This window comes from Melanostigma gelatinosum (assembly GCF_949748355.1).
Source record: "Melanostigma gelatinosum genome assembly, chromosome: 3".
Classification (NCBI taxonomy): domain Eukaryota; kingdom Metazoa; phylum Chordata; class Actinopteri; order Perciformes; family Zoarcidae; genus Melanostigma; species Melanostigma gelatinosum.
In genome coordinates, this window is record NC_136636.1 from 14,639,088 (window position 1) to 14,651,134 (window position 12,047).

Consider the following 12,047-nt stretch of genomic DNA (forward strand, 5'->3'; position numbering starts at 1 on the left):
TATTTTTGATGTGTGATTATAAAATGTTTCTGCTTTTTTTTTTTTTTTTTTTTTTTTGGACAATTACATTGGCTGCCGTTGTGGCTGTTCTGGATTTTTTTTATCCTGTAACACAATCTTGATCAGCAGATGGCGGTCGCAGAGTTGTCATAGATATTGAGATGTTCATATTTCCTCTTTTTTTGTTTGCATGAACTCGAGCAGATGTGAATGAGAACGATGGAAGCAAAGAAAATACGTAATTATTCAAATTTTTATGAGCAACTGAAAAGCTAAATAATACATTTAACAACTACTTTGACATTTCCAGTAAGTAATTTAATGTACAATTATTTAAAAAAAACTTTAGATTCAAAAATCTAAATTGTTAATAAGACTGAAACGCGAAACAAACCAAAGTATGGACGTTTGACATCAGACTCAGACCATAGTTCAATGTAATTAAACCCAAGCTGGATGGATATGGTGCGATATTGTCAATACTGGTTTTGAATCCGTGCACCACCAGCTCTGTGTAATCATATCAGCTGCTCTGTGGTGGGAACAATCTTTCTCATCTCTACATCCATCCCATAAGACCCGAGCTCATCTGAACTCTTCCTTTGATCATGTGACTGACATGTTTAAGTTTAGTATACTCAGTTGCCTGGACGTTCATGTCTGATTTTGAATTCAACCAATCTAACTTCAGCAACTTGATCTATTTAAGTTAAGTTTTTCTAGTTTTCTGTCTGAATGTGTGATAAACGAACAAACCAAGCGATGTGATTTGGGCATTTTGAAATTGCTGAACTAAAATGACCTGGGAAACTTAAAGATGGATGTTTTTTGTTTTTAAGTTTTCAATGGTATGAATCCAGTGGTGTTTACACAATGAGGCAGAATATTTAGTAGTTATTCAATTTCCCAACATTAGGTGTTCAGTTTACAAGATTCAAATTGTTACAGCTGTTTCCAGAAGAAGTCCTTAAGGGGATCAACAAATCCATCTGCTGAGGAAGACCATGTGAAACCTTCGACATCTACCGGACAGCTACACATAAATGGTTGTGGTGAGATTGTTTTAAGCCGCTGCTGTCTCCAAGATCAAGAATGAACTCTCAGTTGTTCATTAATTCATTCAGAGGCCTTGGGAGTGAAATCTGAGTAGTTGAACTTTGTAGAGCTGTAACAGACCGCCCCCTAGTGGCTCCTTTGCATACAGCATATAAAGAAAAACGCACATTGATGTAATTTCAACAAGTAGCATCATTTGTTCCAAATGTAATTCATAGCCAACTTCACAAGAAATACTTCTGAACATGTGTTTATTGTTAATAGAACTACCTAATCATCTTCCTGTTTGCTCTATTTTTCCGTACAACTTATCTCTAAAACAGTTAATGCAAGAATATCATTGATTAAATCATTTGTTTCAGAGGTAAAACAGCACAGGTTTGTTTTGTTTTGTATCTGAGATTGTCCACACTCTTCAGTATATTAACCTTGTGTGGACAGCATGGGTCCATAGCGCTCCTTTCCCGAGACCCCCCCTCCCCCCCCCCTCTTTGAACAACAACCTTTTACCCAGAGAGCTCCTATTGGTCCAGAATGGGGGCAGTGTGGATCCCAGCCATTTGATTGGCGCAGACTGCAGGCAATGGTGATGTGGCAGGCAGGACTGACACTGTATTGGCTCTGGTGAGAGACAGTGGGAGGAGACTTTGACAATGAAAGTGCTGAGGACACATGTTTACAATGTGGAAAATGGAGCTGCACAGTTTCTGAATGAAGTAACCAAATTCAAGAGATATTTTATAATTCTTCAAAAGGCACGTGAGAGGAGTTTTCTAATTGACTGTGTTTGCCTCTGGTACTTGTACTGTGGCTGTGTGTAGTTGTATGCTGGTTTGAATGAATTTGAGTGGAGTGGCGTGTGACTTGTACGGTCAGGTGATCTTGTGTGTACTTACTTGTCTGCTCTTAAAAATGTTCTGTTGTATCAGGTGTAGCAGACAGGTTTCTAAAATATGTCTGTCATGTGAGCTAAATCCTAATGTTTCCATTCCCACAGGACTCCTCTCAGTCTTCCTCTTTGACGCACAAGCGCTCTGTCCTCAGACGTAGGGCTGAGCCTTGTGTAAACTCCACAATTTAAAAAAATGTTTACCTCAACATGAATACATGTTCTCTTGCAGATGGTGCAGACGGTCAAGTAAGCTCCCTGAAAAAGTCTCTGCGGAAGAACACCAAAGACGCGCATTGACCTGCGGTCAGTGTCACGGGAGAAACATGCAAAAAGATGTCAAATAAGTTATCACAAAAGCTGACAGCATTTGTTTCTGACTTCCTTGTTCTGCACCAAGTGCCACACACACTCTCTGTTCCCCAACAAACTGACAAAAGGGGGACAAGTCATTACAAGTACTGACAGAACAAACACGTCACAGAGATGACCAGTGCTCAGCTGCTGAAAACTCCACCAGAAGAGTCTGTGTTTGGTGCCCAGCTGTCCCACAGGATGGCATCCACTGTGTCTGCTGTACCCCGCGCCGTCCTGGGACCCTCGCCCCCCCCTCCAGGTGTCTGGCCACCTCTGGACTTTGCCCTGGGCTCTCTGGCCTGCTGCGCTGCCTGTGTGTTCACCAATCCCCTGGAGGTTGTGAAGACCCGTCTGCAGCTTCAGGGAGAGCTGCGTGCACGGGGATCCTACCAGAGACACTACCGCGGAGCCCTGCAGGCCCTCTGGGTGGTGGGCCGCACAGACGGTCTCCGGGGCCTGCAGAAGGGGCTCTCAGTCGGGCTGATGTACCAGGGTGTGATGAACGGTGTGAGGCTGGGCTCCTACTCCTACTGTGACGCTCTGGGTATCACCTCGTTCCACGGGGGCAGTCTGCTGTCAGGGGCCGGGGCCGGGGCGCTGGGTGCCTTCATTTCCTCTCCTGCGTACCTGGTAGGTTTACTAAAAGTGTCTCCTCTATCGCAGGGGTCCCCCATATTGTTTTGGTTTTGGCCCCCCATCACAGGGTGCATGTCTGTGAGTTTTGAGAAGTTCATTTTAAGTGATTTTTTGTCTTTTTCAGACTTTAAAAAACCTTTTTATAGGCAATACTACAGGTAATTTGATGGGTTCCTGGCTCCTATTGCTGATTATAGGTCAGCTCTATAGGTTTTCCTTTGTAAATTCAATAAGTGTTACAAGCCATTTGCAGTTGAAGTTATATTGTGGCATATTGTCACAACTATGAGAATGAGAGTATGTTTTTCTTGTGAACATCTCCCAAATGTTGTACGAGATGTCATTTTGTGCTATCTGTGCTATCTGTGTAACCTCCAAAAAGTTAATTAACAGCCAAGCAACTGACATAAAGACGACAAGGAAGCTAATGTGGAAAGACAATATGACTAATTGTCCTCTGTGGCAAGCTTCAGACATATTATGCAAAAGGTTTCAGAGCAACACTGTTTTATGCAACCTCTTTGAAGAATACCAACAGAGTGTTCTCCAACGACGACCAGGAATCAGTAGGGGTGGGGGAAAAAATCGATACAGCATAGTATCGCGATATTTTGCATGGCGATTTTGTATCGATACACGGACGCAAAGTATCGATCTTTCATTATATAAACTATAAAAAATTTAAAAAAATTATACAAAGATGGAGACATCTGGCCTGACAGCGGGGTTAAATCTGCCAACAGTACCAGGCTCATGGGGAGAGTGCAGCCATAACTGTCTCTCTGCCCTCTACGTCCACGCATCGCAAGTTATACTGAGTTATATAACTCTAATATCCTACTTATATAAGTTATAGTTCATATGCTGAGTCCACACTTTGCATTTAGTTAGGTTGGGCTATGTAGTAATACAAACAGTTCAGTTTGTCAGGTTCATGCAACATTTATGACATTGTTGGTCAGTCTGTCTGCTTGACAATCATATTCCGCTGCAATACAAATGATTGAAGTGAGATGAACAGACTGAAAACTTTATCTTATTAGATAAAACCTGTTGACACAGTTTTCCTTTGGGGACATAATTTGAAGTTGAAAAAAGTAATAAATCGCAATATAGGCCTATGTTATCGCAATACTCAAAATATCGCAGTATCGTGATAATATCACAGTATCGTGATAACATCGCATCGTGACATAAGTATCGTGATAATATCGTATCGCCGGATCTCTGGTGATTCCCACCCCTAGGAATCAGACCATGTTTGCACCTGGTGCGTCTAAATAGACCATCTATGGACGAGAGGAAAAATTAATGCAATTTATTTACAGAGCGCTTTTCACAGACATAACATCACAAAGTGCTTAACAGAGCAGAAAGTTAAAAGCATAAAAAACACAATGTGGCCCTAGGGTCAATAAATTACATACACAGAGAAAAATAAAAAATAGATGAATAAAAAATTATTAAAAATTTAAAACATATTTTAAGAGCAGGTCTAGGACATGAGTTTTTACTCAAACAGTTTTTACTCAAAATGACAGCGACCAATAACTCTTACAATGTACATGCAGATACGTCAGCATTGATTAAATATAGAAAATATGTCCACTTATTCTTCAGCAATAACTCTCTTGAGCCACTAAAGGGTGATGCTACTAAAGGTAGTTTAAAGGGAAAATATGGTAAACAACAACAACAACCTCCTAACTGTGTGAAATAAATGAGATGTGTCACACAAATAAATGGAAAACTTCAATTTAAACATGACATTGCAAACCCTCTGCAATTGGCCTGAACAAGCGTATGTAATTCATCACATCGGAGACAGGAGGAGCAAACCAGCTCAGTTTCACAGGCATCTCAAATGTCTATTTTGATCCAGCACAAGGACTCGTTCAGCAAAGTGACATTACATGGATGTGTGTGGTTAGTCACATGATGTCGAATCTAGTTTATGAAAGAATACAAGATCAAACAATATGATCTCAAGCTGACTTAACCATATCTTGTCCATATGAATGAATAATATATATTTTTTCTTTATCCATCTGCTTGTCAGATTACATGCAGACTTACTCTGCATCTATAAAACCAGACGAGACTCATAGTATTTTAACATTCACACCTTTGTATCACTGTCGCGTGATTTAAAGCACAATACGTGAACGTTCTCTGCACGTCCCTCCTCATTCGAGAGGAGTAGTGTTTTTGCTTTCCTGCCTCAGCTGTCATTTAAAACCAGCTCCAACATTTTCCACCGTCATGGAAAGACAATATTCTTTTACAACACGTTTGTCTCGCTCACTAAATATAATCATGGCCGTTGCTTCGACCTACCCACTGCTGCCAAAATATACAGTTCCTTCTGGCTCCTTGCTGTTGGCAGCGAGTGAAGGAAAAGAAGGTTGGCTGAAGGTTATTGTGTTGACGTTCTGTATGAGATCGAGTGGAGAGACTTCTTGGTTTTGTGCGAGCCATAACTGCTGGTTGATCGTTACGTCTTTGTGCGAATGAATCACTGAGGAATATGTAAAGACAAGTTTGTGTATGTGAATCACACCTGGTAAGCATTGGCAGAGCTACCTGTAACTGTTGCATAACTCATGCTGGCATCTGAGACATCAGCCGACTTAGTTACAACAAGTCTGGTTTGTCCCTACTTGGATTGATTTTTGGCATTTTCTTCATAGGTGAAGACTCACCTGCAGGCTCAGACTGTGGAAGCCATAGCTGTAGGCCACCAGCATAACCATCGGGTAAGAACGACACGCTCAAAGTAAGACGCATGAAGACACTGTATGTTGTTTTATCTGGAATTATGTCATAGTAAATATGTACCATGCTGGACATACTTCAATGAAGTAAAAGTCATTCATTCAAAATTCTAAGTAAAAGTATGTAAATATTACCAGAAGAAGTTACTTAGAGTATCAAAAGTAATGCAGAGTGTTTTTGGACACTGCTGATACAGTTAAAGTATCTGCAGAAAGGCAGAGTATGCATTGATCTTGTATTTTGTAAGCAATATCTGAAAGCACACCCACAGTCCACCCACACTGATGGTGGATACGCTGCACTTGATTGAGCAGCTCCCTCACTCTTCTGTTGGATATGTTGAACCTGTTAGTGTAGGTCATCTTTCCCTGTTATAACTCTCATCTGTCAAATAAATGTTTTATCAAAAAAGAACAACATTTCCCTCTGAAATGTACTCAAGTAGACGTATAAAGTTGCATAAAATGGAGATACTTAAGTACAATTTTGAGATATTTCTACTATCGTAAATGTACTTCGTTACATTCCACCACTGATAGATACTTCATTTTGGTGTTTAAACTTTGTACTGGTGCCTCATAATGTTCATGTATAATTTGTAGGGGTGGATAAAAACAAACACCGCACTGATCACAAGACCCAGTGGTCTCAATGCACATTTAAACACGTAACATTGGTGCTTTGCTACTTTGCACTGGTATGACTCAAAGTTATATGCATGAAAAAAGCTTTAAAGTCCATCAGAAACACATTTCTATCACTATTTACTACCACCACATGACAGAGAGACATACACTGTATCATTGGGTGCTATATCTGCTACTTCCAACACACCAATGCCTTTGTTTTCCTATATTTCAGGGAGTCTCTGATGCCTTTGTTACCATCTATAGAAGAGACGGTTTCATTGGTCTTTGGAGAGGAGTGAACGGGGCCGTGCCTCGAGTCATGGTGGGATCAGCTGCTCAACTGGCAACCTTCACCTCGGCCAAGGAATGGGTGTCACATTCCCAGGTATACGTGATAAACAGCTGACATCTTTACAGCACATGTACCCGAACAGTTGCCGTCACGCTATAAGCCAAACGTCAAACCTCAGTTCATTTCTTATCTTGCAGTGGTTTAGTCCAAACAGCTGGCTCATAGCTTTGATAGCCGCCATGATAAGTGGAGTCGTTGTGGCGATCAGCATGACACCGTTTGACGTCATTAGTACGCGGCTCTACAACCAGCCAGTGGATGAGTTTCGTAAGGTGAGTTTGAGTGACCTTGTTTCATCAAATTAGTTGTTGCTCTCAACAGTGGCACACAAGATTAACCAAATACATACTGAGACTTACTGTCTTCCTTCTCTGCCTGTTCAGGGGCATCTGTATCATGGATTTTCCGATTGTTTGCTGAAGGTGTGCCAAGCCGAGGGCCTGCTGGGGTTGTATAAAGGCATGGGCCCCGTCTTCCTACGCTTGGCCCCACACACAATGCTCAGTATGCTGTTCTGGGATCTGATGAGGCAACACACGGTGAAGGACAACCAGAGCCAGGGAAGGAGCTAAAACATCCCAATCATCCTGCACATGATTGGCTGGACTCTGGACATTGAATTTAATGCAAATGTTTGACATTTTGGTAAATGTGCTTATACGCTATAAATCAGCATATTTCCCAAAATGTTGAACTGTTGCTCTTAAGTGAGACTCACTCTGTCTGACAAATGTTGCACAAACTCTCACAAACATTTTCAAGAGTTCCTATAACATTTCTCAAATGTATATGCTGTTAAACGATCAGATTTCACTTCAATACCTCAAATGATGAATTTACAAGCAACAGGCTTTCATGTGTATACAAATCTGAAATGAGAGAAGGGAGACCCGTGTGCTTGCAGGCATATCAATTGAGTGCCGATGAGATGAAGAAAAAGACTGGATTATAGAAACATAAGCTCTGTGTTGTTCATAGCCCAATATGACTGCTGTCACAGTTTAATACATAATTCTAGTTGCCTTGTATGTTATATGTAAAGAAAAACATCTGATGGGATTGCTTTTATTTACTGACATATTGATTTGAGGTTTTTATGTACAGAAATGTAACCTACGGGTACTTCAAGCCTTTGAACAACAGTTGATGATGATAATAATAATAATAAAGAATGTTTTGTACAAAAAGCATGAAATACATTTGATTTTGTATCCTCTTGGACTCAAGTGCTGCATATTTGAAATACATGATATCTAAGATGCATTGTAAGCAAAGTGTGCTTTTCTTTAAAGCCATTTAAAAGGTGTCTGATTGCTCTGTTTTTGAGAAGAGTCTCACATTCTCTCATCAGGAAATGATGAAAGAATGTGGACTGACAACCATTCTCTGATAACATTTGACCTCTGGACCTGAAACACAAAGCCCACTCAGACCCGATGAGGAGGAGAAAATAAAGGCAACGTGACGGTCGGGTTCACAGTAATTCAACATTAACTGACTTGTAGTTTCTGATCAGGTTCTTAGATTGAAGTAGCATGAGCGAGAGATCATAGCACCTTTTTGTGTTTCCTTGTTGAGATATTACAAGGAATACAAACATGTTTTTTTCCTTCGCCTGGATCACGGGACCTTCCTTTGATTCAAACCCAATAGACTGTTTTTTTCAAGGTGAGTTGACGGTATGTTTTTCTTCTTCATGACAATTTAAAAAAAAATCAAAATTCCCAGAACTTCTGTGTAAAGTAGTTACCTTACGATTTGTTGTTTTTACGCTGTGTTGTTATTTATGCTTCAAAGGGCTCGTGGGCGCATGTGGAATATCAGTGCTGTGCCATTTTCTGAGAATTTACAACCTTATTCAAACATGCAGGTGAGCTTATTTCATAAAAACGGAGAGAAATTGCATAATGTATTCAAGTGAAGTATATATTCATGTCAAATTTTCCCCTCTACACAGTGATTCTGAGACGGAAACTGAAAGCAAACAGAGTTCATTCTCAGCTAGCAATCTCCTGAGAGGGAACTGGATAACAGTTCTGCAGTTCTGGTTCCTGACGGTCCTCCTGTCTCTGGTGGGCTTGAGGGTTTCCTCTCTGATCGTGCTGGAGTTTTCTCTCAGAGCTGTTTCTGCCTGGGCATCAGCAGGACTGGTGAGTTGTCAAACACATACACAGAGCAACTAACAACTGATTTAGACTTGTTTTATGCGGGTGTACTATCGCCGTTTGTTCTTGTGTATATACAGATATTTCTACACTGACCTGAATTTATTTTAACCCACACTCTTGTGTCTGTATGAACTAAGGATACCAAAGGCAGAGGCCTAGACCTGCTCCTGATCCAGTGCCAGTTTTCCCTGGGATGCGGCCTCACCTGTACTCTTGACTTCCTCCATCAGGGGGCTCTACACAGCTCCTTTAGCTTGTTTCTGGCAGCTGCTCTCAGCTGGGCACTGGCCAGTGCCAGCCACAGTGTGTGGAGGCATGTGGCCAGACTCTACCCACTACATAGCAGAGAGCGTTACTGTGGGAAGTGCATCACCCTCCTGGCCTCCGGACACACCATACTGGCTTCACTACAAAGAGCGGTTGTCTTGGCCTTTGCTGTAGCAGCTGTGGCTTCCACCGCTACGGTTTATGACCACTTCCTGTCCCAGAAAGATGCTCTAAAGTTTTGGACTCCATTGACACTCTGCTACACCATGTTGGTGGTCTACATTCAAGGTGATCGTCTGGTCAACCATATAGGAAATGAAAATGGTCCTTTAAGAAGACTTCTGGAGGAAGAAATATTTGAAATGAGATCAGATAACTTTATTGATCCCTAGAGGGGAAACTAGTTTGGTCACCCAGCATAGTGACAGATAACAAAAGAGACACAACTCAGTCAAATAATAGACAACAAATACAATTTTAAAAATGAAGGCCATTAGTGATGCAACTGAAAATGGAACCAATAAAACAATCAATATAAAATGAGTCAAACCATACAAATGATATAAAACGCACAACCCATATCTCAGAAAACAAGCGAGAATCATGTCACACGGCACAAAAGATCTTTCATCGTTATTGTGTTTTTGATTTTGCACAGAGGATCAGCAGCGGCAGACCGGCAGGGAGGCCCTGCTGCAAACTGTCGTGATGCGACTGGGAGGCTTACTGATGCTCATGTTGATGATGGGCCACTGGTCTGATGTCCTCCACGTCCTCATCAGTTTCCTGGGTGAAGCAGTCTGCCTGCTGCCCTCTCAGGACCTGCTGAAAGCTGCGTTCAAGGTTTCCCACTCAGTGATTTTACAAATATATTCTACGGTTCCCCTTTTTTGCATTTAAACTGCCATTTCTACAACATGACTATTTCTGGATTCATTGTATAAATGTATAGAAATATGAAAATGACATTAAATTGTCACGCTTCACTCTTAGGAAGAAGAAGAAAACAGAGCTCCAGTCACAAAACAAAGGAACTCTCATTGAAAACTTCATCAGATGACCGTTACTGATGCACCGGAAGTCTACCTCAAGGACCAGAAACTACCTCAAATGTCAAAATATGCCAATACTTGATGAATAATAAAAGGATCATTGTGGCCACGCTTGTGATAATGTGTCTACTTAACTGTTCTTGAGTCTTTTTTTGAACAGAAGGAAAGAACGAGGAGTTTGTAATTCTGTACCATAGCTGCTGTTTTATTTCCAGTATTAACTTGAAGATTTAGCCAATGTGATTATTGATATTATGTTGTTTTGATGCGTCGTGTAATAGAAGATATTCATATTGTCAAGCTGCTCATTATATTGTACTGAAGATGTTTTTTTTTAATTGATAGAAACAGCATAATTATACCAAATAAATGAAATAAAGCCATTGATTAGAATAGAGATGAGCATGAAACATACACAATGTAAACAGAATAAACCTCCACCAGTAGAGGATGAAGGCTTGTCAAAAAAATGTTTTTGAAATGGTTCCAATCTTTAATATGGTCAGGGATGGACAGTATTTTAAAGTACTCATTACTGCAATTGAGGGGCTTTTTGAGGCTCTTTCCACACATTAATTCTAATTTAGCTTAAGTTGATCAAATCTTTGACAACAACTACACATTTTTGGAGACGTATTCTTTGAGAAATGAGAAATGAATGAATAATTCTTGAAAAGCATTGATTAACAGCAGAGACATTGGTCAGTTGAGTGACCAAGAGAGAATTTTACACATGGAGATGAATTGACTCTTGATGAGTTTGTTTTTATTGTTTTTCAACAAAAAGCTTGCATGACAAACAGCAGGTGTGAAGTTTTAAAGAAGTGGGTATGAGACAGTGGGTTCTAATGTGTAGGATCTTGCTTTTTTGGAGCTAGACGCTGAACTAAAAGTCAGAATACTTCAGCCTCTGTCTATCACATTCTCCTTAACTTTATTGCCTACTAATCTTACTCCTACTTGAGGTATTTTGGTGAAGTAACTATTTCTCCCTGAGAAGTAGTTTCTCCACCCCTGCAGATGTTTGCAGTTAGGAAATCAACATCAATTGTATTTGTGAACATGCAATTGTCGTTGTTTTTTCCTGTCTACTGGGCTTCTTCCTGTTCCTTTCCCTTCATTCTGTCTCAAAAGTTATCCGGCTCAACCAAGCATATAAAACTGAGAAAAAAAACCCCATTGTGATGTTGATGAGTGATTTGAAAAGTCATGCTGTAGAAGCAGTGAAGAGGTTCAGAGGGTTTGATGAGGATTTAGGCTGTTGGGGGGAGGAGCATGGAGGTCTGGGGATTGTGTCATCAGCAGGCATGCTCCCTCCTGCAACCGTGACATCAGTGCAGCATTCCTTTCCACAGAGCTGGAACAACAGAGACCCCCATCCCTGTCCTCATCTCCGTCTCCTGTTAACCCTCTCTCTTCTTCCACTCTGACACATATTCAACATGTAGTTTCTCACTCTATCCTCCCTCTTTTTGACTCTCAGGAGGGAAGTAGACCTTAAAAGGGTTGGCTCCAGAAACTAACCACAATATTTGCTGATCAGTAGACCTGATATCGCTTGGACTCACTCTGGTGGAGAGCACCAAACACAACAAAGCAGCTTTTTCATGGCTCTCACAGACACCGCCCCCCCTCTCTCCTAATACACCAATATCTCCTCTTGCACAATGTCCTGATTCATTGCACTGTAATGCTGCGGCTCCTTTACGGCTGCTTTCAACCAAAGAAGCTCCATCAGCAGAGCCTGATGAAGTCCACCCCCATGTTATCAGACGTCGGTGGGGCACAAACGGACGCAATGCCATGAGACACTGATAGTGAGTCAAGGCTAAAGTGATATAATGTAGTGGGGGAAGGGAAGAAGGA

At 41.0% G+C, this 12,047-nt stretch overlaps 2 protein-coding genes across 3 annotated transcripts; both read left to right on the forward strand.

Moving 5' to 3' along the window:
• Positions 1-1,707: 1,707 nt before the first annotated feature.
• Positions 1,708-7,870, forward strand: slc25a34 (solute carrier family 25 member 34). Of its 2 annotated transcripts, XM_079297136.1 has the most exons (7): positions 1,708-1,811; positions 2,178-2,251; positions 2,489-2,932; positions 5,629-5,694; positions 6,575-6,727; positions 6,832-6,966; positions 7,078-7,870. In XM_079297136.1, exons 3-7 carry the CDS (start codon positions 2,501-2,503, stop codon positions 7,264-7,266), a joined length of 975 nt encoding a protein of 324 aa, XP_079153262.1. In that variant the 5' UTR covers positions 1,708-1,811; positions 2,178-2,251; positions 2,489-2,500; the 3' UTR covers positions 7,267-7,870. The 2 variants fall into 2 exon arrangements, with proteins under 2 accessions (XP_079153262.1, XP_079153261.1); XM_079297135.1 differs by having other exon boundaries at positions 2,178-2,932.
• Positions 7,871-8,292: 422 nt separating this feature from the next.
• On the forward strand, positions 8,293-11,682 carry LOC306775631 (transmembrane protein 82-like; the record flags this gene model as incomplete). The annotated part of the gene is made up of 6 exons (XM_079266093.1): positions 8,293-8,362; positions 8,492-8,564; positions 8,652-8,844; positions 9,000-9,417; positions 9,788-9,972; positions 11,665-11,682. 6 exons carry the CDS (start codon positions 8,293-8,295, stop codon positions 11,680-11,682), a joined length of 957 nt encoding a protein of 318 aa, XP_079122219.1.
• Positions 11,683-12,047: the final 365 nt, after the last annotated feature.

Bases quoted from the DNA above. Each gene is read 5' to 3' on its own strand.
- slc25a34 (XM_079297135.1), top strand. From the start codon at position 2,432: ATGACCAGTGCTCAGCTGCTGAAAACTCCACCAGAAGAGTCTGTGTTT. The intron at 2,933-5,628 runs GTAGGTTTACTA...TTTTCTTCATAG, and splicing joins TTTCCTCTCCTGCGTACCTG to GTGAAGACTCACCTGCAGGC. The intron at 6,728-6,831 runs GTATACGTGATA...CTTATCTTGCAG, and splicing joins AATGGGTGTCACATTCCCAG to TGGTTTAGTCCAAACAGCTG.